The sequence below is a fragment of the Oryctolagus cuniculus genome, chromosome 1 (assembly GCF_051225735.1).
Source record: "Oryctolagus cuniculus isolate XC-2025 breed Fujian yellow rabbit chromosome 1, ASM5122573v1, whole genome shotgun sequence".
NCBI classification, from domain to species: Eukaryota; Metazoa; Chordata; class Mammalia; order Lagomorpha; family Leporidae; genus Oryctolagus; species Oryctolagus cuniculus.
In genome coordinates, this window is record NC_142867.1 from 1627524 (window position 1) to 1655492 (window position 27969).

At 68.3% G+C, this 27969-nt stretch overlaps 2 protein-coding genes and 1 long non-coding RNA gene across 4 annotated transcripts; 2 read left to right on the forward strand and 1 right to left on the reverse strand.

Annotated features, from left to right (window-relative positions):
• Positions 1–3599: 3599 nt before the first annotated feature.
• On the forward strand, positions 3600–11284 carry CTSD (cathepsin D). The gene is made up of 9 exons (XM_070059797.2): positions 3600–3733; positions 5305–5491; positions 6749–6872; positions 7140–7258; positions 8431–8645; positions 9994–10116; positions 10220–10364; positions 10459–10557; positions 10635–11284. Exons 1-9 carry the CDS (start codon positions 3666–3668, stop codon positions 10800–10802), a joined length of 1248 nt encoding a protein of 415 aa, XP_069915898.2. The 5' UTR covers positions 3600–3665; the 3' UTR covers positions 10803–11284.
• A 2592-nt stretch (positions 11285–13876) lies between these two features.
• IFITM10 (interferon induced transmembrane protein 10) lies at positions 13877–27764 on the forward strand. The gene is made up of 3 exons (XM_070059820.2): positions 13877–14038; positions 14813–15265; positions 27152–27764. Exons 2-3 carry the CDS (start codon positions 15023–15025, stop codon positions 27299–27301), a joined length of 393 nt encoding a protein of 130 aa, XP_069915921.1. The 5' UTR covers positions 13877–14038; positions 14813–15022; the 3' UTR covers positions 27302–27764.
• On the reverse strand, positions 19825–26933 carry LOC138845911 (uncharacterized). Of its 2 annotated transcripts, none has more exons than XR_011383231.2 (3): positions 26345–26933; positions 25216–25770; positions 19825–20053 (listed from the first exon to the last, which is right to left on the reverse strand). It is a non-coding gene; the product is annotated as an uncharacterized LOC138845911 (long non-coding RNA). The 2 variants fall into 2 exon arrangements; XR_016218779.1 differs by having other exon boundaries at positions 25196–25770; positions 26345–26756.
• Positions 27765–27969: the final 205 nt, after the last annotated feature.

The window sequence follows — 27969 nt, forward strand, 5'->3', positions numbered from 1 at the left end:
GGGCTTCCTCCAGGTCTCCCATGCAGGTGCAGGGGCCCGAGCACTTGGGCCATCCTCCACTGCTCTCCCAGGCACATCAGCAGGGAGCTGGATCAGAAGTGGAGCAGCCGGGACTCGAACCGGCACCCATAAGGGATGCCGGCGCTGCAGGTGGAGACTGAACCTGCTGTGCCAAGCGCCGGCCCCAGCCTCTCTTTCCTTAAGGTGCACTGATTTACTGGGAAGGCTATGGGACCCGTGTTGCAGCAGAGCCCGTGAGGCCAGCATCGAGTCCTGGCTGCTCCACTTGTGATCCAGCTCCCTGCCGATGGCCCGAGTGCTCGGGCCCCTGCACGCATGTGGGAGACCCAGCCGAAGCCCCTGGCTCCTGGTTTCTCCCTGGCCCAGCCCTGGCTGTTGCGGCCACCTGGGGAGTGAACCAGTGGGTGGAAGACCTCTCTCTGTCTCCCTCTGTGCCACTCTGGAAGCATCTCTGGCTGCTTCCCGTTCTTGACGGTTAGCAGTCGAGCTGCTCGAACACGCGTGGGAACATGGGAACGTGTTCTCAGCATCTCCGAGCACACGCCAGGGCAGCATCGCTGGACCCCACGCCGAGAGCAGGTGCAGCCAAGGGGCTGTGCCCCGTCCACACCGGAGGAGCCCTCGTTCTGGCCGTGGGCCCACCCGTCACTGCCTCCGCGTCCGTTCAGACCACTCGCCCACGGCTAGGTCGGGCTGTTTGTTTTCCTGCCGTCCCGCGGGAAGCCTGCTTTGTCTGGGAGACCAGTTCTTCACGCCAGGACGGGGCTCGGCTTCTCACTGCCGTGTCTTCTCCGAGGCGTGTTGTTTTTGTGGGTGCACCGTTGAAACAACAAGAGGCTTTGCCGCGGCCGGAATCAGCAGCCATGTGCATGTGTGTGTGTGTGTGAGTGTGAGTGTGCAAGTGTGTGTGTGCACGTGCTGGGGGAGGAGGGAGACACCTCCCGGCCGGCACTGGGCCTGTAACAAGCCACCTCCGGTGGTTTTGCGTGGACGCCTGCGGTGTCCTCGCCGGCCCCTCCATCACACACCAGAACCATCTGTCGGGAGATTCTACCAGACTCGCTCCACGCACAGGGCAGCCTAGGTGATGCCCCTGTGGGCCCCGGCTCTGCCTCCACTCAGGCGCCCCGCCCAGTCCCACACTGCCCCTCCCCCGCGGCTGCAGGCCCGGTGAGTCACCTGGCAGGCCCTCCCCCGACAGGCCAGACCTGCCCCACCTCAGCGGCAGTGGGTCTTGCCCAGTCCTCTGACCCCTCACCTCCTCCAGGCTGCTCCCAGCAGGCCGCTGGGCGGCAACACCGCCCCCGCGCCACTTCCTGTGCCGCGCCCTGCACCCACTTTCAAGGTCCCCGGCATGGCTCCTGCCTCGTCAGGTCTGCCCTGGTCTAGAACCAACTCCGCAAGGCGGCGACTTCCCTGCTGTGCCTGCCATGTCCCCAGCCCGGGGCAGGTGCCCCAGAGTCGAGTGTGGGACGAACGCGTGGGGGCTCAGGGTCCCAGCCGGCCTGGCCCAGGAGGCACGGTGGCACCTGGCTGAGGGCAGCGGCTTCTGGCCCTCTCTGGCCTCCGCCACGCCCAGGTGGACCCTGGCTATGACACCTGGGGACACCCCTCAGGGGTCTTGCCGCCCCCGCCCCCAGGAGGGGCTGGCAGAGTGGGGGCCGGCACACCTGGCTCCCTTCTCTGCGTCTTCCCTCCCCACGATCCCCGTCCCCTGCTTCCTGGACGCGCCCAACGGCCAGGAGAGGTCTGGGGTGGAAAGCACATGGGCACCGGCCAGGCCAGCAGGAGCCCTGGCCAGCAGAGGCCGGGCCAGAGCCCAGGCCTGCTCCACACCTGCGTTGTGCACCACACAGCCCCACCCCTTCTCCCCAGCACCCCCACGGCTGCAATGCTCCCTACCCCGTGAGCTCCAGGCCCCGGCCTGGCTCAGCCCTGGCTTTTGAAGAATGAACCAGCAGATGGAAGATTTCTCTCTGTTTCTCCATCTGCCTTTCTAGTCAAATGAAAAAAAAAATCCTTTAAAAAGAAGAGAGGGGGAGGTAGGCGCCCTCAGCTGAGGAGCCCCGCAGGCAGGCCTGAGGCGACCAGCGGCCCCGGGTCAGCTCGGCCGGGGCAGGGGGCTGCAGCCGGCAGGGAGACAGGTGGGCTCCCGTGTCTCTGTCCTCAGCGGGCAGGGAGACGGGTGGGCTCCCGTGTCTCTGTCCTCAGCGGGCAGGGAGACGGGTGGGCTCCCGTGTCTCTGTCCTCAGCGGGCAGGGAGACGGGTGGGCTCCCGTGTCTCTGGCTCCTGGAGGCGCGGTTGCAGCTCAGCCCTGGGTCATGGGGGTCCCAGCCCAGGCCTGGACGGGGCGGGGTCTGCCCAGGCAGCCGGAGGTCAGCGGTCAGAAGCCACCTCTGCCTCCTGGAGCCCAGGGCCTCAGTTGCTCCGGGACCTGGAGCACCCAGGCTTTCAGGCCTCCCAGAATCCTCCGGGCTCGGGGAAGCAGGCCGATGATTCTAGTGAGTGGACTAGCAGACTGCACTGGTGGGAACCCCCCCCCCCCCCGCCCCCAGCAGCCGGCCGCAGCCCCCAGGGGCCAGGCGGAGCTCCCGGCCGGCCGGACATCGGCCCACTCCTGGAAGGGCCTCCCAGCCACTGTCCCGCGGCGCCTCTGCCCAGAACGCCTTGGGGGGGGGGGGGCGGCCACAGCTCAGGGTCTGCTGCCTCACGGGTGAGCGCCTGAGCACCCGGGCACCTGCCTTGCTTTCTCGGAGGCACGTGACAAACCCACGCCGGTCCCCCTCCCCAGAAGCCACCTTCCGCCACTGCCCAGCTGGCCTCCTGAGGACATTGTCATCCCCTGCCAGCTCCCGGGGCAGGCCTGGCACTCCCGCGGCTCAGGCAGGGAGGTACCGGGCCTCGCTCCGTTCCCAACACCAGGGAAGGAGTGACCAGCATGGCCTGAGGGTAGCGCCGAGGGCCTCTGGCCCAGGGCACCCCGCAAACAGATCCTGGGGTCCCCCCACCCCCGCCCCCGCCCGGCACTGGGAGACCAGACCCCTTCTCTGGTTTTGTTCAGCCATCCTTTGAATGTCCGGGTGTCGAGAACAGGGCGCGGGTTACAGACTGGACGGACAGGGAGGAGGGCTCAGGACACCGCGCAGCCCCGCGAGGAGCTGCTCCCGGGAGGGGCTGGGCCAGGGTGGCCGGGATGGCGGAGGCACCGGGATGCTCCAGGGCACCTTGGAGCCCCTCAGCGCCAGGCAAGACGTGCGCACGCGCGCGAGGAGCAGGTGCAGGCGCTGCGGCGGGGGAGGGGGGGCTTCCCACGCCCGCGCGTGCTGGCCCCGGCGGCAGGCGGGGGCGCTCGGTCCGTAGAGGGCCTCTAGGGTGAGTCTGGCTGGGCCCCCGAGAGCCCGGACAGGCGCGGCGGCGGGCGCGCGCCCGAGGGCCGTGTGCGGGCACGGACGGGGCGCGCCTGCGCCGGGCTGGCGGGGGCGGGAGAGATGGGCGGGAGGGACTGGGTCGCCCCGCCCCGCGCACGCCGGCCGCGGCCACGTGACCAGCCCGGGGGCAAACAAGCGGTCAGCTGACCAGGCCCGACTGCGCCGTCATCCCGGCTATAAGCGCGCGACCTCGCTGCTCCTGGGCCACCGCCGCCATGCAGCCCCCCAGCCTCCTGCTGCTCGCCCTCGGCCTCCTGGCCGCGTCGGCTACCGCGATCATCAGGTGAGGCCCCGGGTCCCAGGAGCGCGCTCTGGGCGCCGCGGGGGGAGGGGGCGCGGCTCTGGGGTCCCCGCGCCCTGGTGGTCTCTCGCGCGGGAATGCACCAGCGCCTGCGGGCTCCGTAGGTGCAGGGGTCGCGCTCAGCCCTCGCGGGACGCCCTAACCCTCCTGCCACCCCTCCGTCTTGGGGGGTTCAGCAGCCCGGAGCGCAGCGCTGCCCCAGGGTGACAGGTGGGGCGGAGCTGCGCTGCTTCGGGTCAGGTGTGGACTCACCTGGGAAGGCGGCACCGGCAGGTGCAAGCCCTGGAGCCCCTGAGCCCGGGGAAGACGCTCCGGCAGCTTCCCCCAGGGGACCTTACCCAGCCCTGGGAGTCCCACAGGTGCCAGAGAGTGGAGAGGTCCCGGGGCGTGGCCCAGCCTGCCCACCCCGGGACTGGGGCTCTGTCGAGAGCCCTGGGGCCCAGGGACCTGTCCCCTGTGCTGGGGGCATTGGGCCTGTTGCACAGGACATTGGAGTGAGCTCCAAGGTGGCGGGCTGGGCGGGCTGGGGGCAGGCTGCAGCCTGGGGAGGGGGGTAGGCTCCATGGCAGCCACTGTGGGGCAGCAGGCACGGCGCCCGCCTGCCTGCCTGGGCCTTGCCCGCCCCACCCACAGCCTCCGCTCTGCCAGAAGGGCAGAGACTGTAGTAGGGAAGGGAGCCCAGGACTTCCTGGGGAGCCCGGCAGTTGAGGGAGAGGCCCACACACCTGACCCAGGTCCTGTGGGACTCAGGGCACCTGTCTCCTTGATCCCTGGCCACGCCCAGGACTCCCAGCCTACCCAGTCTTGGGCAACTGGGAGCATGCCCTTGGCGTGCCGGGAATAGCCAGCTGTGACCTTGGGCTCAACGACGACACCTCATCCGAGTGATTAGGAGCTGGGCGAGTGGGGAGTGAGCCCAGACACCGAGTGGGCGGGGCCCTGGGCATCAGAGCCCGCGGGACACCTGCCCTGGGCCTGGGGCGCTCTCCTGCACAGCAGTGCCCAAGGCCTCACCCCAAGCAGGGGCACGGGGGGTGTGTTAGGAGGAGGCCCAGAACCCCCAGTGCCCCATAGTGGGGTGGGGGCCCCTGGGGCAGTCAGGGTTCAGGGCAGGGAGCTAGCATTGAAGAGACCCCTCCGATGGTGGACAGGCAGGTGCAGGGAGGTGTGGCTGGGAGGCCAGGTACAGTGCGGTGAGGAGCCCTGCACGCTGCTGGCCACCATCCGGGCAGAGCCAGGAGCAGGTGCAGGGGAGGGTGGAGACTGAAGGGCTGAGGGCGGCACAGGCAGGCGGGTGGGCACAGCGGCCCCTGGTTTGCGTGTGGGCTCCTTGAGGGCTGGGTGAGTGAGGCCTCCTGGGCTGGGGGCAGAGGGAGCTGGACCCCCAGGTGCCCGTGGCAGTTTCCTTAGACCCACCCAGAGGGTGCCTGGTGAGGGTCTCGGGCCCCGGGACGGCTGCCCTCGCCCAGCTGCGGGTCCCGGGGTGGGAGGGAGAGGCTGTGGCGGCCAGAGCCCCGCCCTGGCACAGCCCCCACCGCCGTGTGTCTGCACAGGATTCCGCTGCACAAGTTCACCTCCATCCGGCGGACCATGTCGGAGGCCTGGGGGCCCGTGGAGGACCTAATTGCTCGGGGCCCCGTGGAGGAGCCAGGAGCTCAGGGCCCCCTGTCCAAGTACTCCCAGGAGGCGCCCGTGGGGACCAAGCAGCCCGTGCCCGAGATCCTGAGAAACTACATGGATGTGAGTGTGGGCGGGGCCTGGCCGCAGGCAGGGAGGCGGTGGGATCGCACACGTGCTGCTGGTGGGGGCCCGGCCCTGCACCTGGCTCCCCTGCCCCGGGCTCCCTGGGTCTCCAAGCCTGCAGGGGCCACTTGCCCCCACTGGGGCTGAGACAGCACCTTGGTGGTGCCGCCCCTGTGCGTCCCCAGCTCCAAGCCCCTGCTCGTGGCTGAGCCGATGGCCAGTCCTCACGGCCACAGTCCCCTGGCCCTGAGCTTTGGGTGGGCGACCCTGATCCTGGGCCGTCAGGGTCTGCCCTGCAGCCCCGTCACTTGCCTGTCCTGCCGAGAGGCCTGGGTGACGCCGGGGACACTCTCTGTCCCCTCACGCCCTTCAGCAGCCCCCATGGTACCCCCTGCTCCTTCAAGGGGAAGCTGGCTCAGAGGTGGAACATTCCAGAAGCTACACACACAGCAAGCTGGGACCTGGTCGGCCTGGTCCTAGCTCTATGGGGGAGAGGTTCTGGGCCAGAGCTGCCCCCAGCCTCAAAGACTCCCTCCCTGCTGCCCAGGCTGGGCTCTGTGGCCTGAGGGCTGGGAGGCGGGGCTGTGCCCTGTGTCCTGCTTGGCCTGGGTCCTGGCCGGGACAGGAAGCTTGAGACTTGGGCATGTGACTGGCTGGGGGGGAACGGGGACCCTGCTGACCGGTCCCCTGTCTCCTCTGCACATGGACACTGCTGAGTCATCCCACCACGTGGTGCCTTCCTGTCGGTCATGAGTCAGCAGTCCAGTGGCCCCGGGGCGGGGGCAGAGGGGACAGGGGCCCGGAATTCCACAGCAGGGGAAGCCCTCGGGACCCCAGGATCAGAGGGTTCATGACGTCTTGTGTTTGCCTGACCCTAAGGCAGCCTCAGCTGCCCCTGTTGACAGATGGGGAAACTGAGGCCCAGCACAGCCAGGGCTGTCGTCCTCCACGCTGTGCTTGGTTCCCTGGCTGCCCCGGGGGTCGGGGGCAGGGCTGGGACTGCAGCCTCTAGAGCTGGCCCCGACTTCTGGGGAGGAGGACGCTGCTCTTCCGGGCCCACACTGGCCTGGCGCCCGGCTTGTCCACCGTATGACAGGCAAAGCGGGCGGCAGTACCCAGGGCCAAGGGCCAGAGGCCGGGGCTGAGCCTGGTCCCTAGGCAAGGGCCCCCCTACCCCACCCCAGCTCAGCAGAGGGCGGGCGCCAGGGCTGCCTTCTCCTTCCGCGACCCCACCCTGCCGCCGTCTCCCGCCAGGCCCAGTACTACGGGGAGATCGGCATCGGGACGCCCCCGCAGTGCTTCACCGTCGTCTTCGACACCGGCTCTTCCAACCTGTGGGTCCCCTCCGTCCACTGCAAGCTACTGGACATCGCCTGCTGTGAGTGGCGCCCGCCCGCCCGCCTGTGCACCTGCTGCTAGGGGAGGGAGCGGGGGAGGCCCCGGTGGCCTGGCCAGGAGAGCTCCCATCTCTTGGCCACTGCCACTTGGGCCTGGCCCCTCCGCCCTGCCCCCGGGCACCTGCTTTCTGGGGAACCCTGCTCCTTCAGCCGCTGCCTTGTTTCTCGTGGGTGCTGGGGGCCGGGAGCAGGGCGGTCCCGGGAGGCAGCCTGGGTGGCGGCTCACGGCCCCTCGCTCCCTCGCCCAGGGATACATCACAAGTATAACAGCAAGAAGTCCAGCACCTACGTGAAGAACGGCACCACCTTCGACATCCACTACGGCTCGGGCAGCCTCTCGGGGTACCTGAGCCAGGACACCGTGTCGGTCAGTCCCGCTCCGGCCTCTCCCAGCCAGCAGCCTACCCAGCGGGGGGACCATGTCCGCGGAGCAAAGGCCCTGGGGTCGGAGCAGCTAGCCTGGCTGTAGAGCGAGGAGGGTGGGAGCGGGCCTGGTCCTCCGTGCAGGCTGCAGGGTCGGCCGGGACCCCCAGGGTGGGAAGGGCCGGGGTTCCCCAAGAGTCGGGGCTGATGGGCCGGAGGCGGCAGATGGCCAGGAAGCAGAGCGGAGAGGAAATTGCAGCACCCAGCAGTGGTGGCGACACAGGTGCAGGCGTGCCGGGCGGGGCCTGCCGGGCCGGCTGGGCTGTGTTGGAGGGAAGCCGCCTCCCGGGCCCCAGGCCCCGGGCCGTGGAAGGAGGAGCCTGCCGGGAAGCAGCCGGCTCCATTCTGGAGGCGTCTGAGGCCAGGCTGGCCGATGGACGGGTTCCTACAGCCGGTCCCAGGGCGGGTCGCGTGCCCTCCTGCGAGGAGAGGGCCAGCGCTGTCCGCCCCCTGCACCACTGGGCGGGTTCTTGGCCCTGGACGAGGTGGGGATCGTGAGCAGCGGGGAAGCCACCCTGTGGCCCCCGGACCAGCTCAGGCCAAGCAGGGGGCAGAGAGGAAGCCGCTCCAGCCTCCTCCCGCAGGGCCGGGGGTCTGCGAGGGGGCCCCTTGCTCCAGCTGGTCTTGTTTCTGCGGGTGCGGCCCGATCCGTGTCTTGTGTGGGCCTGGTCGGGGAGCCTCTCCCCACGGGGACTGCTGGTGTCCAGATCGTGTGGGACTCCCGGCGCAGCCCCTCTGGGCTTCTCCTCCCCAGCCTCACTCAGCCTAAACAGGATGTCGCCCCCCGGCTCCCCTCCTCCCGGTGTCAGCCCCTGGCCGCCGCCGTTTCTTTACCACATCCTGCCCTGGTCTCCATCTGCAGCCTTGGTCCCAGGGCTGGAGGAGGGGCTGGCGGCAGGGGGTCAGGGCCCAGCATGCATCCTGGCCTCCCGCTCCCTGGACTCCGCCCTGGCTCCCGAACTCCGCGGGCCCCTGTGCCCCCGTCCTCGGCTGTTCTTGGCCCCTTCTGCCCATCTCACCATCCTGGGCGCAATGAGCAAGCTGGGTTTGCAGCCATGGCTGCCCCAGGGTGAGCCGGTGGCTGCGGCCCGCTGACCCCCGCCCTGCCGGCCACAGGTGCCCTGCACGGCGTCCAGCAGCATCCAAGTGCAGAAGCAGATCTTCGGGGAGGCCACCAAGCAGCCGGGCATCACCTTCATCGCCGCCAAGTTCGACGGCATCCTGGGCATGGCCTACCCCCGCATCTCCGTGAACAACGTGCTGCCCGTCTTCGACAACCTCATGCAGCAGAAGCTGGTGGAAAAGAACGTCTTCTCCTTCTACCTGAACAGGTGCGGCGGGAGGGGCGGGAGGGGCAGGAGGGGCGGGGCCTGGGCATGCGGTTCCCGATCTGGGATGGGAGCTCCCAAGGTGGGGACCCCAGGTGCTGTGGGGGAGACCGTGGGCCATGATCGCGTGTGGACGCTGGCTCCCTGGCCGGTGCTGCTGTCCAGCAGGAGGGTGGCCTGGTCCCTCCGTGCCCCGGGCAGCTGCTGCCACAGCCTGGGTGACCTGAAGTGAGGGGACCTTGGGCTCCTGGCCTCTGTGTCCTGTTCCCAGGCCAGGCACAGGTCCTGAGGTAAGGGGTGCTGGGCACCACACCTCTGGGCTCTGCTTCCTGGCCTGGGTGGGGTCAGCGGACAGCCTCCTGCCCGGAGCCACTCCTGGTTGCTGCCCGCTGACGCGCTCCAGCGCTGCCCTGGGCCGGAGTGCCTCTCGCTGCCCATGTGACACCTGGGGCTCCGAGCCTGACCCTGACCCCTGACCGGACACTCATGCCGGCCTTCCAGCCTGGAACCCTGCCTGCCTGCCGAGGCCCTCGCGCCCCGGCCTGCGTCCAGTGTGGCCTCCAGTCTGGGGCTCCAGTCTGGGACCTGCTCGGGGATGCCCAGGGCACAGATTGCAGCGGTCACTCCTCAGGGACAGGGGTTCCCAGGAGGTCGGCCATGTCTGAGATTGGGGGGGGGGTGCAATGGCGTGAGTGTCCTTGGAGGGGGCAGGGCTGGTCAAGTCTCCAGGATGTCAGAGGTGATGGCAGGAGGGGCAGAGCCGTGGTGGAGCCGAGAGGCGGGGACTGGGGGACAGCAGCTGGCACAGCCTGGCAGGGGGCAGTCCCGGGACAGCTGTGCCCACCGAGGTGTGGGATGTGCTAGGTGTTGAAGCCCTACCTCCTCCCGGCAATTTAACAAAGAACCTCGAGTGTTCTGGGCCACAGACCCGAGCCAGCAGTGGCCCTTGTCCACCTGCCCAGGCGTCTGTTGCCTTGTCTGTGTAGAGGTGAGGTCAGGGCGGGGCAGTGAGGGCAGCCTCCAGGGCAGAGAGAACTTCGCAGAGCAGCAGGTGCAGGCACAGGCTGGCCAGCTTCACGGGGCCGTGCTGTGGTCACCTCCTGGAAGCCTGCTTGCCCCCCCCCCCCCGAGTGAGCAGGGTCTCTGCCCTCCTGGGGCCCCGACACCCGCTTCACTGGGTCCTCCGTGGCTGACCCTGGAGCAGGAGTGAGATCGGCAGGGGCCAGGCTGGGCCAGGCCAGCACAGAGCGGCGGGGACCCAGGTGTGGGGTCCGAGCCCCTTCCTGGGAAGACGCCCCCGGTGCCTGTCCCTGCTGACCAGCCGCTGACTCCTGGCTTCTCTGTGCCCCAGGGACCCGGCCGCGCAGCCCGGGGGTGAGCTGATGCTGGGCGGCGTGGACCCCAAGTACTACCAGGGCTCCCTGTCCTACTTGAACGTCACCCGCAAGGCCTACTGGCAGGTGCACATGGACCAGTGAGTGGGGGGCCCTGCCGGACGGGATGGGGTGGGGCACAAGGGCCCTGCCTCCCCCCTGCAGCCCCGGGACACCCCCTACCGTGGCCCCTGCCGCCCCCAGGCTGAACGTGGGCAGCGGGCTGACACTGTGCGAGGGGGGCTGTGAGGCCATCGTGGACACGGGCACCTCCCTGCTCGTGGGCCCCGTGGACGAAGTGCGGGAGCTGCAGCGGGCCATCGGGGCGGTGCCCCTCATCCAGGGCGAGGTGAGGCGGGCCGGGGGCAGGGGGGCAGGGGCGGCGGGCACAGGCGGCTCCCCTGCTGCAACCCAACCCTCTGCTCTGCTCCCCCGCCCCCCAGTACATCATCCCCTGTGAGAAGGTGTCCAGCCTGCCCCCGGTCACCCTGAAGCTAGGAGGCAGGGACTACACGCTGTCCTCGGAGGACTACACTCTCAAGGTGGGCGCTGCGGCCCCGCGGGTTGGGGACGCCTGGCTCGACCCTGGCTGACCCCGCCCCCCCCCCCTTGGCTACAGGTGTCACAGGGCGGCAAGACCATCTGCCTCAGCGGCTTCATGGGCATGGACATCCCCCCGCCCGCCGGGCCCCTCTGGATCCTGGGCGACGTCTTCATCGGCCGCTACTACACCGTGTTCGACCGCGACGGCAACCGAGTGGGCTTTGCGGAGGCTGCCAAGCTCTAGACGCCCGCGGAGGGGCGGAGCAGACCGCAGTGGGGGCCAGCCGGCCCCTCCCCCTGCCCCACACACCCGCCCGCCCACGGCCCGCACTCAGCCTCACCCGCCGGCTCAGAAAGTCCAGCGCCGTCCTGGGCACGTGTGGACCTCACTCACAGGGGCTGAAGGCTTTGTGCCTGGTGCCCCCAGCCATCCTCGGGACCTCCCCCGGGGCCCCTCCCCGCCCTGGGTCCCTCCCCCCGAACCGGAGCTGGCACCAGGCGCCACATCCCCACCTGTCCTTGTGTCCCTGACCACTGAGACGCTGGCCCGCCGAGGCCCCGTGGATAAGCAGGAAGGAGCTGGCCGCGGGAGAGGAGGAAAGCCAGCTGTGGGGGCTGTGGGTCTCCCTGGGGCCCGGTGTTGCCCTGGGGCAGGGGCCGGTGCCTGCTGTCCTCCTGGGGTGGCCAAGCCAGGTCTGCGGTGGGAATACAGTGTTCTGGCCTGGCCTCTGTGTCTCTGCTGTGTGCTTGGGGAAGGAGCGGGGGCCGGCGAGACTCGGGGCAGGGGGCTGACTCACCGGGCTCAGGGAGAGGGCAGCGGTGGGAGTCCAGGCCGCCCTGCCTACCCTGCCTGCTGGCCACAGCGGGGGGAGGGTGTGACCCTGGCTGCTGGCTGGGGTGGAGCTGGCACCGAAGCACGGTGCCCACCACCCGATTGCAGAGGACACTGCTGCCCTCGGAGGAGACCCTCCGATCCCCACCCCCACGGCCCCTCCCAGGCCCAGAGAGGAGGAGCCTTGGGGCGGGGCGGGAGGGCTGCCCCGTGGGCCCCTGGAAGTGGCCAGGGAAGGGTCGGGAGTGACGGAGGCCAGCAGAAACGCCTGTGCTCAGACTCAACAATGGCAGTAGCCAGTGGGGCTTTGGAGCATGAGTAGGAGTTGGTGTGGGACCTGTTGGTGGAACCCAGGGTCCCTTGGGGGCAGTGGTGCTGGAGTCCTCGCCAGAGCCCGCCACCCCCAGCAGGTGCACTTGGGAACAAGGTGACGCCCGTCGGCCTGGAGCCTTGCCCGCCTGTGGGATGGGCTGGCGACCTCCCGGGCTCAGGCACCAGCAGCTCCGAGTGGCGTTCGCCCAGCAGGGGAGGGAGGAAGCTGGCACACTGCTGCCCTTGTTCCCTGCACTGAAATCCGAGCGCAGCACTGGCAGGGTTTCCAGGAGAGACCATTGTCCTCAGGGCCTGGTGCCCTGGGCCCCGCCCCCTCCTGCCCCAGAGCTGCCCTTGGAGGCCTCCGTCCCGCGGGTCCAGGTCCTCGGGGCTCTGGGGTCTGACGCGGGGTTCGCGTCCGGCCGTGGGGCTTCACCGGCCTGAGCCGGCGGTGCCTGCCGCTGGCGGAGGGGCGCCGTGGGAGCTGGGCCCGTGCTGTCAGCCGTTTCCCCGGCGTTTCCTGGCGTGCGCCCCGGGCCTGGAGCCTACCTGAGCTCAGAGCAGGGGCTGAGAGCTGGCAGGAGCGAGGCGGTGCCCTTGGGCAGGCCCACGCCCACGCCCAGGCCCGCCTCCTACTGCTGGGGCCTGTGCACAGATCGGCCCTCCGGGAGCCTGCCTGCCCAGGGCAGGGCTCAGACAGGCGGTGTGGAGAGGGCCCTGTGGTTGCATTCGGCCCAACCGTCCGAGTGTGGGGTCCCCTGTGCCAGGACTTGGGTGTGCAGCACCGGGCCCTGTCCCGCCCCCACCCCCAGCAGGCCCTGCCTGCCCACGCAGCGGGCGGGTTCCTGGAGGAGCCTGGGCTCTGTGAGGGGATGTCTGGGATGTCCCAGGAGATGGGAGGGGTGGGGGGCGGGCCTGGTGCTGGGGACTTCTTCCCACTCACCTGGGGTTTCAACACAGGTTAAGATCCAGTCTGTGGGGCTGGATCCTGCGAGCCCTGGGCAAGGCCTTGCCAGGGGTCAGCAGGCGGGGGTGGGTGGGGACTGGTTTGGGAAGGGGAGGGGCTTGGAGAGAGGCGGGGCCTGTCCTGGGGCACAAAGGCTGAGAGGAGGGGCTTCTGGGATGACCAGGGCTCAGACCTCAGCCGGACAGACACCCACTGAGTTCGGGGGTCCCTTGGAAGGCCCGGGCATGGGGAGAGGGAAGCGGACTGCCAGGGGCACTGGAGACAGAGCAGAGCAAGGCCGGGGCTGGGTCAGGAGCAGGGGTTGGAGAGATGCGGGGGGCCTGGGGGCACCGTGCATTCACCTCCAGGCTGCTGTGGGCGGTTCAGGGCTTGGTGGGGGCTGGCAGATCCGTGAAGGACGGCAGTGAGGGAGGGATGGAAATGCCAGAGGTAGGTGGGTCTGAAAGGGGCAGGGAGCAGGCGGGGGGGAGGGGGGGGCATCTGGAGGCCGAGCACGCCTGGGGGCCGGGGCTGAGGGGCCAGAGCTGCACTGGGCAGGTGCTCTAGGCCAGGGGCCAGGGCTGGAGCAGGACAGCTGGTCCGTGAGCAGAGGGGAGCTGGCTGGGGCACCTGTGCCAGTACCGGCCAGCTGACCTGGGAGAGGCTGCCCCCTCGAGGACTGGCCTGTGTCAGCCAGAGTGGGCCGGCTCGGTGGGGGTCAGATTCTCGGGAAGTGGGAGTGGGCTGGGGAGAGACCGAGTGCAGAGGCTGGGGGCTGGAAGGGGCCAGAGCATCACGGGGCTTGGTTAGGGACAGTGTGCAGGTGCACCGGGCACAGATGGGCCGGGCTGGGCCTGAGGGCACAGCTCGGTGTCCCGGCAGGCTCCCACCTGGACTGGGTCTTCGTGGGGAGTTGAAAGGATTGGGGCCAGGGTCGGGGATGAAGCTTAGCATAAGGAGCAAGAGCCGAGGGGCAGGGGTCCCAAGAGGGTGGGCGCAGAACGGAGAGTTAAAGAAGCAGGGTAGGGGCTCTCTCCTGGGGAGGCCGATGGGGCGCTCAGAAGGAGCCGGGCTGGGGGCTCGGCGAGAGGGCTGGGAGCAGGGGCGCCGGCCGCAATTCCCCCTCCCCCGGGCGGCGCTTCCGGCCGGCCGGCCGGGCCCCCACCCTGCGGCGCGGGAGGCGGGGAAGGCTGCGCCGCCGCGGCCGCCGCCGTGAGTCAGGCGCTGGCTGTGGCCGGCCGGGCGCTGCGGAGCGACGCGGGAGCGGGGGAGGCAGCGGCGCCGCCGAGCCCCGCGCGCTCCCCACCCCCAAGGTTGGGCCGAGGGACGCGGAGCGGCGGCGGCGGACGGAGCGCGGCGCGCGGGGCGGCCGCCGTGGAGTCGCCAGCAGGTGAGGACGCGCCCGTCCCGCGGCTGCCGCAGACCCAGGCCGGGCCGGGTGGCGCAGGGCGCGGGCGCCTGGTGCCTCGTTGGAGAAGTGTCCTCCTCTCGCAGAGGGTCCTCCGGTGTGGCGCCGGGGCGGGGGAGCGGGAGGACGGAGAGGCGGGGAGGGGGGGCGGGGCCGTGCGGCGCTGCGCTCCTGGGGTCCCGCACCGCTTTCCGCGGGGACTGGCGTGGTGCGATGCGCGCCGAGTCTGTGGTCCCCGCACCGTATGGCGATGGCGTCCCAGCCAGTGTCGCCGTGTGTGTCCAGCTGCGTGGCCTTGGCCGAGGGCCGGGGTCTGCGCGCGGCAGGTGCCTCAGCGAACTCGCCCCGCTGCCGGTTGCTGGGGTCTGCACACACTGTGCGCGCCCAGGGCGCAAGGGCTGCGTTTCCGGCAACAGTGTGGCAGGCGGGGTAGCACTGGGTGCGCCGGGCCAGGGGAGGGTGCTGCTGTGTCTGTCGGTGGCCGAGTGTTTGTGCGCAGATGGCAAAGTGATGAAAAGTGTCCATGTGCCAGCCAAGGCTGCTGCGGAGGGCCTTGGCATGGGCAGTGGCCGCCGGTGGCTGGGAGGGAGGGGGAGAGGCAGGTGGCCGGCTGGCTGCCCGCTCTCCCAACCGGGGACCGCCTGCTCAGCTGGGGTTGTTTATGGGGCTGCCGGCCTGGGGATGCTGCAGGCCTCCAGCGTGGCTGCTACTGGGCAGGCAGGGCCCTGCCTGTCCTCACTCTCGCCCTCCCTGCAGGCCCAGGGCCCCGGCCAGTGCCCAGCCCCGCTGGGAGCCCCGGACAGCACCACGGACGGCACCCAGGAAGGCCGAGGCCCCCTGGACGGGGCCTTTTGGATCCCGAGGCCCCCGGCGGGTTCCCCCAAGGGCTGCTTCGCCTGCGTGTCCAAGCCCCCGGCTCTGCAGGCGCCCGCGGCCCCTGGCCCCGAGCCCTCGGCCTCACCCCCCATGGCGCCCACCCTGTTCCCCATGGAATCCAAGAGCAGCAAGACGGACAGCGTGCGTGCGGCCGCCGCCCCCCAGGCCTGCAAGCACTTGGCCGAGAAGAAGACCATGACCAACCCCACGACGGTCATCGAGGTGTATCCGGACACCACCGAGGTCAACGACTACTACCTGTGGTCCATCTTCAACTTCGTCTACCTCAACTTCTGCTGCCTTGGCTTCATCGCCCTGGCATACTCCCTCAAAGTGAGCCCTGGGTAGGGGCGCGGGGGGGCGCGGGCGGGCTGGAGGGAGCGCTGGCTGTGCCACCCTCCCTGGGGACCCCACGGGCAGGGCAGGCAGGGGCCGAGGGACACCTGCTGGGGGATCCAGAGAGACAGGGGTACTCTGAGTGTCTCCGGTGGGCTGGGGCCGCCAGGGCTCGGTTCCCTGCACAGCCGGCTTAGCCGAGCTCAGAGCTCTGGCCTGGACAGCAGCCACCCCGGGCGCAGGGGGGTGGAGCTGAGGAGGGGTGAGGAAGGGAGGAAGGGTGACGCCAGGTCCCCTGGGGACCTCATCCCAGCCCTGGTGGAGGAATGACACAGGTGCCGAGGCACGCCCTCCCTGGCACCCAGTGGGAGCTCGGGGGGGGGGCAGGGGACACGAGTCTCGAGCCTCCCCTCACTGCACACCCCGAGTGGGCGCAGCTCCCAGAGAGGAGAGCCCGTTCCCCTTGAGGGCAGAGCAGAGCTCCCCGAGGGAGGCTTGGCAGCTCCTGTGCAGTGGGACCCGGCCCGAGGCGGAGGGGGCGCCGGGGGGACACCGTGTCCTCCCCGCCACTCCGGAAGCAGGGACTTGGCTCACGTTTAGCCGGATCATCAGTTCCCCTGCGCCCAGCCTGGGACGGCCAAGGCCAGATGCATGCCGCCATGGCAGCTGCCCAGAGAAGGGGGGGCGGCAGGGGGGCTGCAAGGAGAGAGGGCTCAGGGCTGAGGCCACTCCGGGAGGAAGGTCACAGACTCGCCCCGCCTCTGACCAGACTCGGCGTGCCAGCCCTGGCCCGGCCACCTGGCCCTCCTGCCCCCCTCGCTGTGAGAATGTCCTGTGTGAGTGTGTGCGTGGCTGCCTGTGTGTGTGCACGCCGCGTTGTCAGTGGGTGTAGCTGTGCGTGTGTGGGTGTGTGTGCAGGTGTGAGTGTGCACCTTTGCACGTGTGCATTTGCAGATGTGTGAGGGTGTGTGTGCGTGTGTGTGCGTGTGTGTGTGTGTGCAGAGGAGGCAGCACAGGCTGGGCAGCCAGGGTCTGGGGTGCAGGGCCCTCAGAGCAATGTGGGGCACAGGCCAGCCGGGGCCACGGCTGCCAGAGCTCCGCCCCTGCTGCTGCCCTCTGGCCACGCCCTGCTCTGGCCCGCGGGCATGGGTCTGGCTGCCCCAGCTCCTGGCCGGAAGCCGTCCCTCCTCCCCACTGGCTCCGGCTGTGGCCGGCCTGGCAGGCCCATCTGGTACGGGCTGTAGGTAGGCCAGGTGCTTCTAGATGGCACCAGGCCCGCACTGGGGGGAGGAGTTGTGAGAAGGGGTCCTGCCCTGGCTGTGCTCCGCCCCAGGGTGGCTCCTCCCGGGTCCTCCCTGGGGGCAGCGGGGCCCCAGGAGAGGGGTGTGCCGGGGAGCTGCTGCCATCCGGGGCCGCAGAGCCGCCGGCTCGGCCGGAGTCCACCCGTCGGTTGGTGCAGCTGCCTGTTGTGGGCACTTCCAAGGGCACTGGATGGACTCGGGGCCGGGAGCTCTCAGCCAAATCCCAGCTCTGGGGTTCGGCCTCACGGAGCCCCAGCCCCCTCGCCTGTTCCCAAAACAAGATCCGAACCAAAGCGCATGCGAGCCGGCACACGCAAGGGCGTGGGGGTGAGGCCAGGGCTGTGCCCATGCCTGCCGCCGTCTGTCCATCTGCTCATCACCCCGTCTGTCTGCCTTCCGCCTGCGCGGGCTGGCGCAGGCTGGGTGTGGGACACCCAGACTGCAGCCCCATTTTGCTCAGCCTCTGGGGAACGGACACAGAAAGCTGATTCTCCATTCATGCGGCCCCCACAGCGCCCTCCTGATGGCCGCTGGCACGCTGGCGCGGGCTGGCTAACAGCCAGCCTCCTCCTCTTGGTGTCCCGTGCTCCTCGAGTCCCGGGCCGGCCTCGCCAGCCAGTCGGCAGGTGCGCCGAGAGCCATGGGCACACCTGGGTTTGCGGGGACATTGAGTCCCCCGGACCCGTCTGCCCGCCCCGGCCTCGCCAGCACCTACAGTCAGGAAACCCCTGGGCAGCTCACTTTACCGGGAGACATTTGGGGGGTTCGTGTGCCCGTTTGCTGGGCCTCGGATGAGGGTAGTGGATGGCAGTGGGGGGCGGGCAGAGGGAGGATCACATGTGAGCCAAGTAGGAGAGAGAGAGAGGGAGAGAGGGAGGGAGGGAGAGGGGGAGGGAGGGAGGGAGGGAGGGAAGGAGGGAGGGAGAGAGGGAGGGAGCGGCTGGGCCCGACTCGGGCTTCCACAACCGGCCCTCTCATGAGACACCGCTGAGCGTGCGCCCCAGTGCCTAGGCCACCTTGTGGGCTCCGTGTCTGGGTTCCACCCTCTTAGTCCCAGGTGACTCTGGGGTGCCGGCTCTGCCTGAGTTCAGAGGCCAGGCTCTGTTCCGGTGACAGCAGTGCCCCGGGTGGGCCTGACCCGCACAGGGTCCAGGAACGTTGGTGGCCGAATGGTGGACGCGAGCAGGAACCTCCAGGCCTCACAGGGACTCAGGAACGCAGCGCCTCGCGGCGGCCCCGGGCGAGGCAGCCGCTCAGGAGGGAGCAGCAGGCGTCGGGCAGTCGCGGGGATCCGCAGGGCCGCGTCCCGTCTGGGGGCTGGAGAAGACCGTCTTGCACGGGAAGGCTGAGGCCGTGCCGTGACCGGAAGAGGAGGATCGGATAAGCTGCAGCCGGCGAGGAGGAAGGGGACCAGCAGAGGGTAGAGGCTGAGGGGTAGGTCCCCGTGTGGGGGCCCCGGGAGAGAGCGGGGAATGGGGGCAGGTGCAGCCAGGACATTTGGCTGCCTGATCCAGGCCCTGGGGCTGGGAGAGGCGCAGGATGAGGTGAGGACGAACGGGTTAGGAGAGAGGAAGCTTCCCTTTCTGAAAATCAGCCTCTGCCATCCCCACCACCCGCCTGTGCACCCCCCCATCCCCACCACCCGCCTGTGCACCCACCCATCACACCCACCCCCCTGTGCACCCACCCATCACACCCACCCGTCTGTGCACCCACCCATCCCACCCACCCGTCTGTGCACCCACCCATCCCCCACCACCCGTCTGTGCACCCACCCATCCCCCACCACCCCCCTGTGCACCCACCCATCTAATCCACCCCCCTGTGCACCCACCCATCTAATCCACCCCCCTGTGCACCCACCCATCCCCACCACCCCCCTGTGCACCCACCCATCCCACCCACCCCCCTGTGCACCCACCCATCACACCCACCCGTCTGTGCACCCCCCATCCCACCCACCCGTCTGTGCACCCACCCATCCCCCACCACCCGTCTGTGCACCCACCCATCCCCACCACCCGTCTGTGCACCCACCCATCCCCACCACCCCCCTGTGCACCCACCCATCCCACCCACCCTTCTGTGCACCCACCCATCCCCCACCACCCCCCTGTGCACCCACCCATCCCCCACCACCCCCCTGTGCACCCACCCATTTAATCCACCCCCCTGTGCACCCACCCATCCCCACCACCCCCCTGTGCACCCACCCATCTAATCCACCCCCCTGTGCACCCACCCATCTAATCCACCCCCCTGTGCACCCACCCATCCCCCACCACCCCCCTGTGCACTCACCCATCACACCCACCCCCCTGTGCACCCACCCATCCCCCACCACCCGCCTGTGCACCCACCCATCACACCCACCTGTCTGTGCACCCACCCATCACATCCACCCTTCTGTGCACCCACCCATCACACCCACCCTTCTGTGCACCCACCATCCCACACCACCCTTCTGTGCACCCACCCATCACACCCACCCTTCTGTGCACCCACCCATCCCATACCACCCTTCTGTGCACCCACCCATCACACCCACCCGTCTGTGCACCCACCCATCACACCCACCCGTCTGTGCACCCCCCATCACACCCACCCCCCTGTGCACCCACCCATCCCCCACCACCCGTCTGTGCACCCACCCATCACACCCACCCCCCTGTGCACCCACCCATCCCCCACCACCCATCTGTGCACCCACCCATCCCCCACCACCCCCCTGTGCACCCACCCATCCCCCACCACCCCCCGTGCACCCACCCATCACACCCACCCGTCTGTGCACCCACCCATCACATCCACCCTTCTGTGCACCCACCCATCACACCCACCCTTCTGTGCACCCACCCATCCCACACCACCCTTCTGTGCACCCACCCATCACACACCACCCCCCTGTGCACCCACCCATCACACACCCACTCTCCCATCCACTCTCTCACCCATCCACATACCCACCCAGGCTTCTCTCCACCCATCCTTCCTCCCTCCCTCCCTCTGTCCATCTGCTCACCGGGTCTGTGGGTCCGCTCATCCTTTGCCTACCTGTGCACACTCACATGCACTTCCGTCGTGAAGCCGTCCGTGCATCCAGCTGTCTCCCCACCTGTTTCCTTCCCTTTCCCACCAACCTCCCTCCCGATCCCCTTTGCTGCTTAACTCATCCTCGCCGTCCATGAAAATACCAAACCGTTTACCCGTTTCCAGCGTATGCATCCACAAACCCATCTCTGCACTCTCCGATGGTTTTGTTTAAAGATTTATTGATTTATTTGAAAGTCAGAGTTACACAGAGAGAGAGGGGGGGGGAGGGAGAGGTCTTCCATCGCTGGTTCACTCCCCAGTTGGCCGCAACGGCTGGAGCTGTGCCGATCCAAAGCCAGGAGCCAGGAGCTTCTTCTGGGTCTCCCATGAGGGTGCAGGGGCCCAAGGACCTGGGCCATCTTCCACTGCCTTCCCAGGCCACAGCAGAGAGCTGGATAGGGAGTGGAGCAGCCAGGTCTCAAACCAGCGCCCATATGGGATGCTGGCACTGCAGGCAGCAGCTGTACCGGCTACGCCACAGCGCCGGTCCTGTGATGATCTTTCGTGACGTCTCCCTCTCCCCTTCTCCCAGTTATTTCCACGCCAATGAGTCACTCATCACCCAGTTTTCCATCTTCTCTCTCTGCTCCTCTGTGTCCTGTGTGACCGTGATCCAGGATTCACGGTGGCTGGGCGCAGAGCGAGAGTTCGAGTCCTGTCCCTGGCGCTCGCTGCCTGGGAGACCTTGGGTAGCTAGGTCTGTGCTGTCTTCCTCCTTGTAGGAATGGGTGTGCCCCTCCCTCGGCGTGTGGCCAAGAGAAGTGATGCACGTGACAGTGGGAGCACCGTGCCTCCCTCTCAGTCACTTTCCCTCCCCTTCCTCCCCTCCCCAACCCCTCCTCTTCCCCCTCCCCCTCCTCCCCTCCCACTCCTCCTCCCCCTTCTCCTCTCCCTCCTCCTACCCTTCCTCTTCCTCCCCCTTCTCCTCCTCTCCCTCCTCCTACCCTTCCTCTTCCTCCCTCTCCTCCTCCTCCCCCACCTCCCTCCTCTTCCTCCTCCTCCTCCTCTTTCTCCTCTTACCTTTCCTCTTCTTCCCCCTCCCCTCCTCCCCCCACTTCTCTCCCTCTTCCTCCCTCTCCTCCTCCCCCTCCTCCTTCCCCTCCCCCTCCCCTTCCCCTCCCTCTCCTCCCCTCCCTCTCCCCTCCCCCTCACCCCACTCTTCTCCCTCTCCCTCTTTCTCCCTCTCCTCTCCCTCTTCCTCCCTCTCCTCCTCCTCCTCCACCTCCCTCCTCTTCCTCCTCCTCCTCTTCTTCCCCCTCCCCTCCTCCCCCCACTTCTCTCCCTCTTCCTCCCCCTCCTCTTCCTCCCCCCCACTCCCCTCCCCCTCCCCCCCCGGCTTCCTCCCTCCTGTTGTCAGTTCATGCATCCATCCTGTGCTGTCCCCTCTGCTCCTCCACCTGCCCCGCGGCTGACTCGGCCACCTGCCCCGCGGCTGACTAAGCATCCACCTTCTCCCAGCTCTGTGTCCCCGAACCCTCCCTCCCTCGTTCTCCTCTTCCTCCCTTCCCCACTCCTGCCTGTCCCGACACTGCCGTCATCAGTGTAGTCACCCACCGGCTCGTGGATGAACCGGCCTCGGTCTTCCCGGCTTTCTCACGCGTCCAGACGAACCTCTCACCTCCCAGCCGCGTTCCTGCCCCACGCGTGTCCGCAGTCCCTCCTGCCACTTTGCTTTGACTTACCAACTACCCTGTGTGCGAATCCATCCGGGCATCCACGCATCTGCCCAGGCACCGCCCCCCTTGCCTTCCTCCAGCCCGCTGTCTCCCCCTCCACCCGCACCTGGCCCCCCAGCCCCTCATCTGCCCGCCATTTCTGCTGCAGTTTGTCACGCACCACGGTGGGGGGAATTGTTTGGTCTCGTTCTCACCTCCTCCTCACCCACCTCCTTCCATCAATGGCTCCAGCCATCACACCTGTCCTCCCTCTCTCTCCTCCCCGCACCCTCCCTTGTGCTGTGTCAGCATCGCTGTCCCTCACTGCGACCTTGACCATCACCTGTCCGTTCATTCACTCACTCGCCCCGGCGCCCCTCCACCACCCATCCATTTACTACGTGCGCAATAACTGCGCCATCAGAAGCTCACATGGAGCGGTGGGTGGGACAGTGAGGACGCTCGCTCACGTGTGCCGGGTCTCCACTTTGCCATCAGCTCTCCTGTCAACCTGCGCGTATCCAGGAGCCCAGCGGCTGCCCCAGCTCCAGCCAGGCACTCCCCACCTGGTGTGCAGCGCAGCGTCTCAGCGTGCAGCCAGCCCCTGCCCCACCTCGATGTGTGCTTTGCAGGATGGCCAGAGTCGCCAGGCGGGACTCTGTGCAGCCAGGCTGTGTCGCCGGCTCTAACTCACTCTGAGGACCTTCTGGCCCCGCCTGCCTTCCCCGTGCCCTGCCCGCCACGCTGTCCCTGCAGGCCGCAGTGCCTGGGGCTGTCCCACGTTGGCTGACTCAGGCCCCTGCACTCCGGAGCCCCCCCGCCCCGGCCACTGTGCTGGAAGTGCCCCTCGGTGCCCCCGCAGCCTCTGTGACCGTGTTCAGCCTCCTGCAGACCTCTCCCTAGAGTGGAAGCTCCGTGTGGGCATGGACCCTGCTCTGTTCCGTGTGACAGGGCCACGACCTAGAACAACAACTGCAAAGAGCAGGCACAGGTGCACAGTGAGGGAGGAGCCTGTGAACCTGTCTGTCCATGTGCCACCCACTGGTCTACACTGCACTGAGCAGTAGCCCTGCCTCCGACCCACTCAGACACCCCCCACCCCCCCACACACACCCATCCACCCACACACACACACACTCACCCATCCACTCCCATCCACCCACACACTCACCCACCCAGCCACACACTCAGCCATCTACCCACTCACACACACACCCATCCAGCCACCCACACACACACCCATCCACCCCCCCCCACACACCCATCCAGCCACCCACACACACACTCACCCATCCATCCACACACACACCCATCCATCCACCCACCCACCCACACCCATCCACCCACCCACCCACACAGTCTCCCATACACACTCACCCATCCATCCACCAATCCACCCATCCACCTACCTGACCACCAGTTCATCCACCCACCCATCCATCCATCCACCTACCATTATAAATCTATTCACCTGTCCATCCGCCCCGTCCCCTACATGCCCACACACCTGCCGTGCCCTGCCATCCCACTGCTACACCCAGCGCCCACTCCTACACCCACCTCCCACTCCTACACCCACCTCCCACTCCTACTCCCAGCGCCCACTCCTACTCCCACCTCCCACTCCTACACCCACCTCCCACTCCTACACCCAGTGCCCACTCCTACACTCACCTCCCACTCCTACTCCCAGCGCCCACTCCTACACCCACCTCCCACTCCTACTCCCAGTGCCCACTCCTACTCCCAGCGCCCACTCCTACACCCACCTCCCACTCCTACACCCAGTGCCCACTCCTACTCCCACCTCCCACTCCTACACCCAGTGCCCACTCCTACTCCCAGCGCCCACTCCTACACCCACCTCCCACTCCTACTCCCAGTGCCCACTCCTACTCCCAGCGCCCACTCCTACACCCACCTCCCACTCCTACTCCCAGCGCCCACTCCTACACCCACCTCCCACTCCTACACCCACCTCCCACTCCTACACCCAGTGCCCACTCCTACTCCCAGCGCCCACTCCTACACCCACCTCCCACTCCTACTCCCAGCGCCCACTCCTACACCCACCTCCCACTCCTACACCCACCTCCCACTCCTACACCCAGTGCCCACTCCTACTCCCAGCGCCCACTCCTACACCCACCTCCCACTCCTACTCCCAGCGCCCACTCCTACACCCACCTCCCACTCCTACACCCACCTCCCACTCCTACACCCAGTGCCCACTCCTACTCCCAGCGCCCACTCCTACACCCACCTCCCACTCCTACACCCACCTCCCACTCCTACTCCCAGCGCCCACTCCTACAGCCAGCGCCCACTCCTACACCCACCCCACCTCCCACTCCTACAGCCAGCGCCCACTCCTACTCCCACCTCCCACTCCTACTCCCACCTCCCACTCCTACACCCACCTCCCACTCCTACTCCCAGCGCCCACTCCTACACCCAGCGCCCACTCCTACACCCACCTCCCATTCCTACACCCAGTGCCCACTCCTACACCCACCTCCCACTCCTACTCCCACCACCCACTCCTACACCCACCTCCCACTCCTACACCCACCCCACCTCCCACTCCTACACCCACCTCCCACTCCTACACCCAGCGCCCACTCCTACACCCACCTCCCACTCCTACACCCACCTCCCACTCCTACACCCAGTGCCCACTCCTACTCCCAGCGCCCACTCCTACACCCACCTCCCACTCCTACACCCAGTGCCCACTCCTACTCCCAGCGCCCACTCCTACACCCACCTCCCACTCCTACTCCCAGCGCCCACTCCTACACCCACCTCCCACTCCTACACCCACCTCCCACTCCTACACCCAGTGCCCACTCCTACTCCCACCTCCCACTCCTACACCCACCTCCCACTCCTACTCCCAGCGCCCACTCCTACACCCACCTCCCACTCCTACACCCACCTCCCACTCCTACACCCAGTGCCCACTCCTACACCCACCTCCCACTCCTACTCCCAGCGCCCACTCCTACAGCCAGCGCCCACTCCTACACCCACCCCACCTCCCACTCCTACAGCCAGCGCCCACTCCTACTCCCACCTCCCACTCCTACTCCCACCTCCCACTCCTACACCCACCTCCCACTCCTACACCCACCTCCCACTCCTACACCCACCTCCCACTCCTACACCCACCTCCCACTCCTACACCCACCTCCCACTCCTACTCCCAGCGCCCACTCCTACACCCAGCGCCCACTCCTACACCCACCTCCCATTCCTACACCCAGTGCCCACTCCTACACCCACCTCCCACTCCTACTCCCACCACCCACTCCTACACCCACCTCCCACTCCTACACCCACCCCACCTCCCACTCCTACACCCACCTCCCACTCCTACACCCAGCGCCCACTCCTACACCCACCTCCCACTCCTACACCCACCCCACCTCCCACTCCTACACCCAGCGCCCACTCCTACACCCAGCGCCCACTCCTACACCCACCTCCCACTCCTACACCCAGCGCCCACTCCTACACCCACCTCCCACTCCTACACCCACCTCCCACTCCTACACCCACCTCCCACTCCTACACCCACCTCCCACTCCTACACCCAGCGCCCACTCCTACACCCACCTCCCACTCCTACTCCCAGTGCCCACTCCTACACCCACCTCCCACTCCTACACCCACCTCCCACTCCTACACCCAGCACCCACTCCTCCACTCACCTCCCACTGCTACACCCAGTGCCCACTCCTCCACTCACCTCCCACTCTACACCATCTCCCACTCCCACACCCAGCACCCACTCATCCACTCACCTCCCGCTGCTGCACCCAGCACCCACTCCACCCAGCGCCCAGTGCTACAGCCACCTCCCACTCTACACCCACCTCCCACTGCCGTGTCTTACTCAATCAGTCGGTAGAAAATGACATTTAGGTGTTTGGGTGCAGAGAACTGAAATCCACGCGCATGAGCGGCCTTCAGCAAGGTCAGGAGTGTGGGAGCGGGGAGAGCCCATGGTCTCGGCACCACCGTAGCCCCCGAGAGCGGAGTGCGCGTTGTCCCCAGGGTGAGGCTGGCTGCTCCCTGCCCAGCGGCCACTCCGGAAGGCTCCCTCGTGTGGGCGCCCCGCGGCCAGTGCCCTGTTCCCCGAGTTGTGTCCACCGACGGGTGAGGTCCTCTCCACCTCCTGTGGAGCAGAAGCCACGGAACGGGACAGGCCTGCAGCGTTCGTGGGGGCCGCGGGGCGCCCGCCTGGCCGCCGCGCAGCCGCAATCCCGGGGCCTCCGTGCGCCAGCTTGAGCTGAGGACCCCACAGAGGCCGGAGCCACGCGCGGGCACTGCTGGGCACTGCAGCTGACTGTGAGGCCGGCGTGCTCGGGTCTGCGCAGAGGGTCAGCGGGCTACAGCGTGAGCCTGCGGGAGGCCGTGGGCCGGAACCAGGTCCGTTAGAAATGAAGTTCTGCGTTAGGGTGAAAAGCGAAGTAAGGGACCAAGCCGGAATTCGGCGGAGCCGGCATCCTGGCCCCCGAGCTCAGGGGGCACAGGCTCTCCTGCCGCCGCCTGCCCCCAGGCTCCAGGCTCCTCCCCCCGTGCCCCCGCCCTCTGCGCCCAGTCCCATCCACAGGCCCCTCTTCCTGCCACTGAGCTGCCCCTCGCCGGTGCCTTTCCTTCCCTCTGAATTCCTCCACCACCACACCTCCTGCACGCACAGGGCCCACCACGCTCTGCCCCACACTGCGAGTCACAACACCCACTCTGCCCACCCATGCCACCCACCCTGCCCCACCCTAGCCCGTCCACTCGCCCTGCCCTTGCTTCTCTGTCTGCCGTCCCGTGTCCACCGTCCGTCCTCCCCAGGCAGCCTGCCCGCTGCCCTGTCACCGCCCCGTCCCCTCGGGCTGCCCACTGCGCGCCCCCCTCCCCTGGGCGCCGTCCGTTTGCCTCCTCCCTCGAGCTGCTCTCGCCTCCCCTTTCATCTGCCCTGCTGCTCCCGCTCTCTGCTCTCCCGGTTTCAGACCATGCCGTGCCCACACCTGTCCTTCTGTGGACTTTGGAGACAGAGCTCCGGGCAGTGGGCGTCCTGGATCTCGCTCTGGGCTAGAGCGGCCGCGGGGCTCGGTGCCGTCCTGTCCGCTGTCTCCCTCCCTGCTGCGTGGATACTGGCCCCCAGCCCTCCCTGCTCCTCCGCGTCTCTTCCCAGAGGCCAGGAGACGGCTGCCTGGCCCGTGTCTTCCCAGCGTCCAGTGAAGTCAGGAGACAAGGGTGCAATCGGGCAGGCTCGGGCCACGCTGGCTTCGGTCGTGTTACGCCCTTGAGGCCGGCTTCCCCACGTAGATCTTCTCAGAGCCACCGAAAGTTGCAAAACCAAGACGGAAGCCAAGAGCTCCCGTGGCCGCTCCCCCGGCCGCCCCAGATGCCAGCCGTGTGTCGCGTGTGCTCTCATCTGCTCTCTGCGTGCACTCCCGAATCCTCCTCTGTGAGCTCTCAGCCAGAGGTCCAGACACGAGGGCCCTGTGCCCCCAAGCCCTTGGCTGCGAGCTCTGCGGGTCAGGGGCGCCGCTGGGAGCTCAGCGGCCACGCTGAGCCCCTGTGTCCGAGGACCGGCACCCGTGCACCTGCGATGGCGATGTGCAGCTGTCCCAGCATTCATGCCTCAGCCGTCCTGAGTTCCCGGGAGATGGTTCCGGGTCCGTGGGAGGCTCTGCCTGGGGCTGCACCGTTTCACACGGCCGCCTCCCGTCCCCACAGACGTCGGCAGCCGTGGGCCCCGGGCGTCGGCCGCTGGCCCCGTGCCCGCCGCCCTCCTGACCGAGGGTCTCGTCCCCTCCTCCCCGCTGCAGGTCCGGGACAAGAAACTTCTGAATGACCTGAACGGAGCCGTGGAGGACGCCAAGACCGCGCGGCTCTTCAACATCACCAGCTCGGCCCTGGCCGCGTCCTGCATTATCCTGGTCTTCATCTTCCTGCGGTACCCGCTCACCGACTACTGAGCCGCAGCCGGCGCTGAGACGCGTTTCTCGGCGGGACCCCGGAAGTGCAGGCTCACATGAGGGCCGGCAGAGAGGGGCTTCCGCCCTGGGTGCCCCAGGGGCTGCGAGCCGGCACCTAGGCCTCCGGACGCCGACCCGCCCGGGGAGCAGCGAGCTTCGTCCCAGCCACTGCGCCGCCTCCTGACCTCTGCCTGTGCGGGGGCCCTGGGCTCCCCCTCCTCCGCCGTGCTGTGCACCCTGGCTGCCGGCGGCTGCCTGCCCTGCCCCGCGGGGTCCCCACCCAGGCTCCTGGGGCCCCCAGACCTGACACCCAGCAAGAAGGGCTTATGTGGGAGCTCCCAGGACGGGAAGGCTACCAGCTTGGGCGTCACTGTCCCCCACCCCGTCCCCGCCTCCTCCGAGCTGCAACCCTGCTCTGTACTCGTCCTGTGACCTTTCAATAAAACCCCCGTCCGGCTCCCTGCTCCGGCCTCGACTTCTGTCCGTGCCCCGTGCGGAAGGGAGGGAGGTCCGGCATGCTGGCCCTCGGCTCCCTGCGCTGCCCCAGGTGGCCGTCTGACCTGGGATGTGAGAGCCCCAAAGCGTGCAAACGCCCGCCCCAGAACCTTCCTCTTGCCGGGGCTCAGGGATCAGGGATGGTGCTCTGTGGGTCCTCCCTGCTCCCGCGG

Bases quoted from the DNA above. Each gene is read 5' to 3' on its own strand.
- CTSD (XM_070059797.2), top strand. From the start codon at position 3,666: ATGCAGCCCCCCAGCCTCCTGCTGCTCGCCCTCGGCCTCCTGGCCGCG. The intron at 3,734-5,304 runs GTGAGGCCCCGG...GTGTCTGCACAG, and splicing joins TCGGCTACCGCGATCATCAG to GATTCCGCTGCACAAGTTCA. The intron at 6,873-7,139 runs GTGAGTGGCGCC...TCCCTCGCCCAG, and splicing joins GCTACTGGACATCGCCTGCT to GGATACATCACAAGTATAAC.
- IFITM10 (XM_070059820.2), top strand. From the start codon at position 15,023: ATGGCGCCCACCCTGTTCCCCATGGAATCCAAGAGCAGCAAGACGGAC. The intron at 15,266-27,151 runs GTGAGCCCTGGG...TCCCCGCTGCAG, and splicing joins CCCTGGCATACTCCCTCAAA to GTCCGGGACAAGAAACTTCT.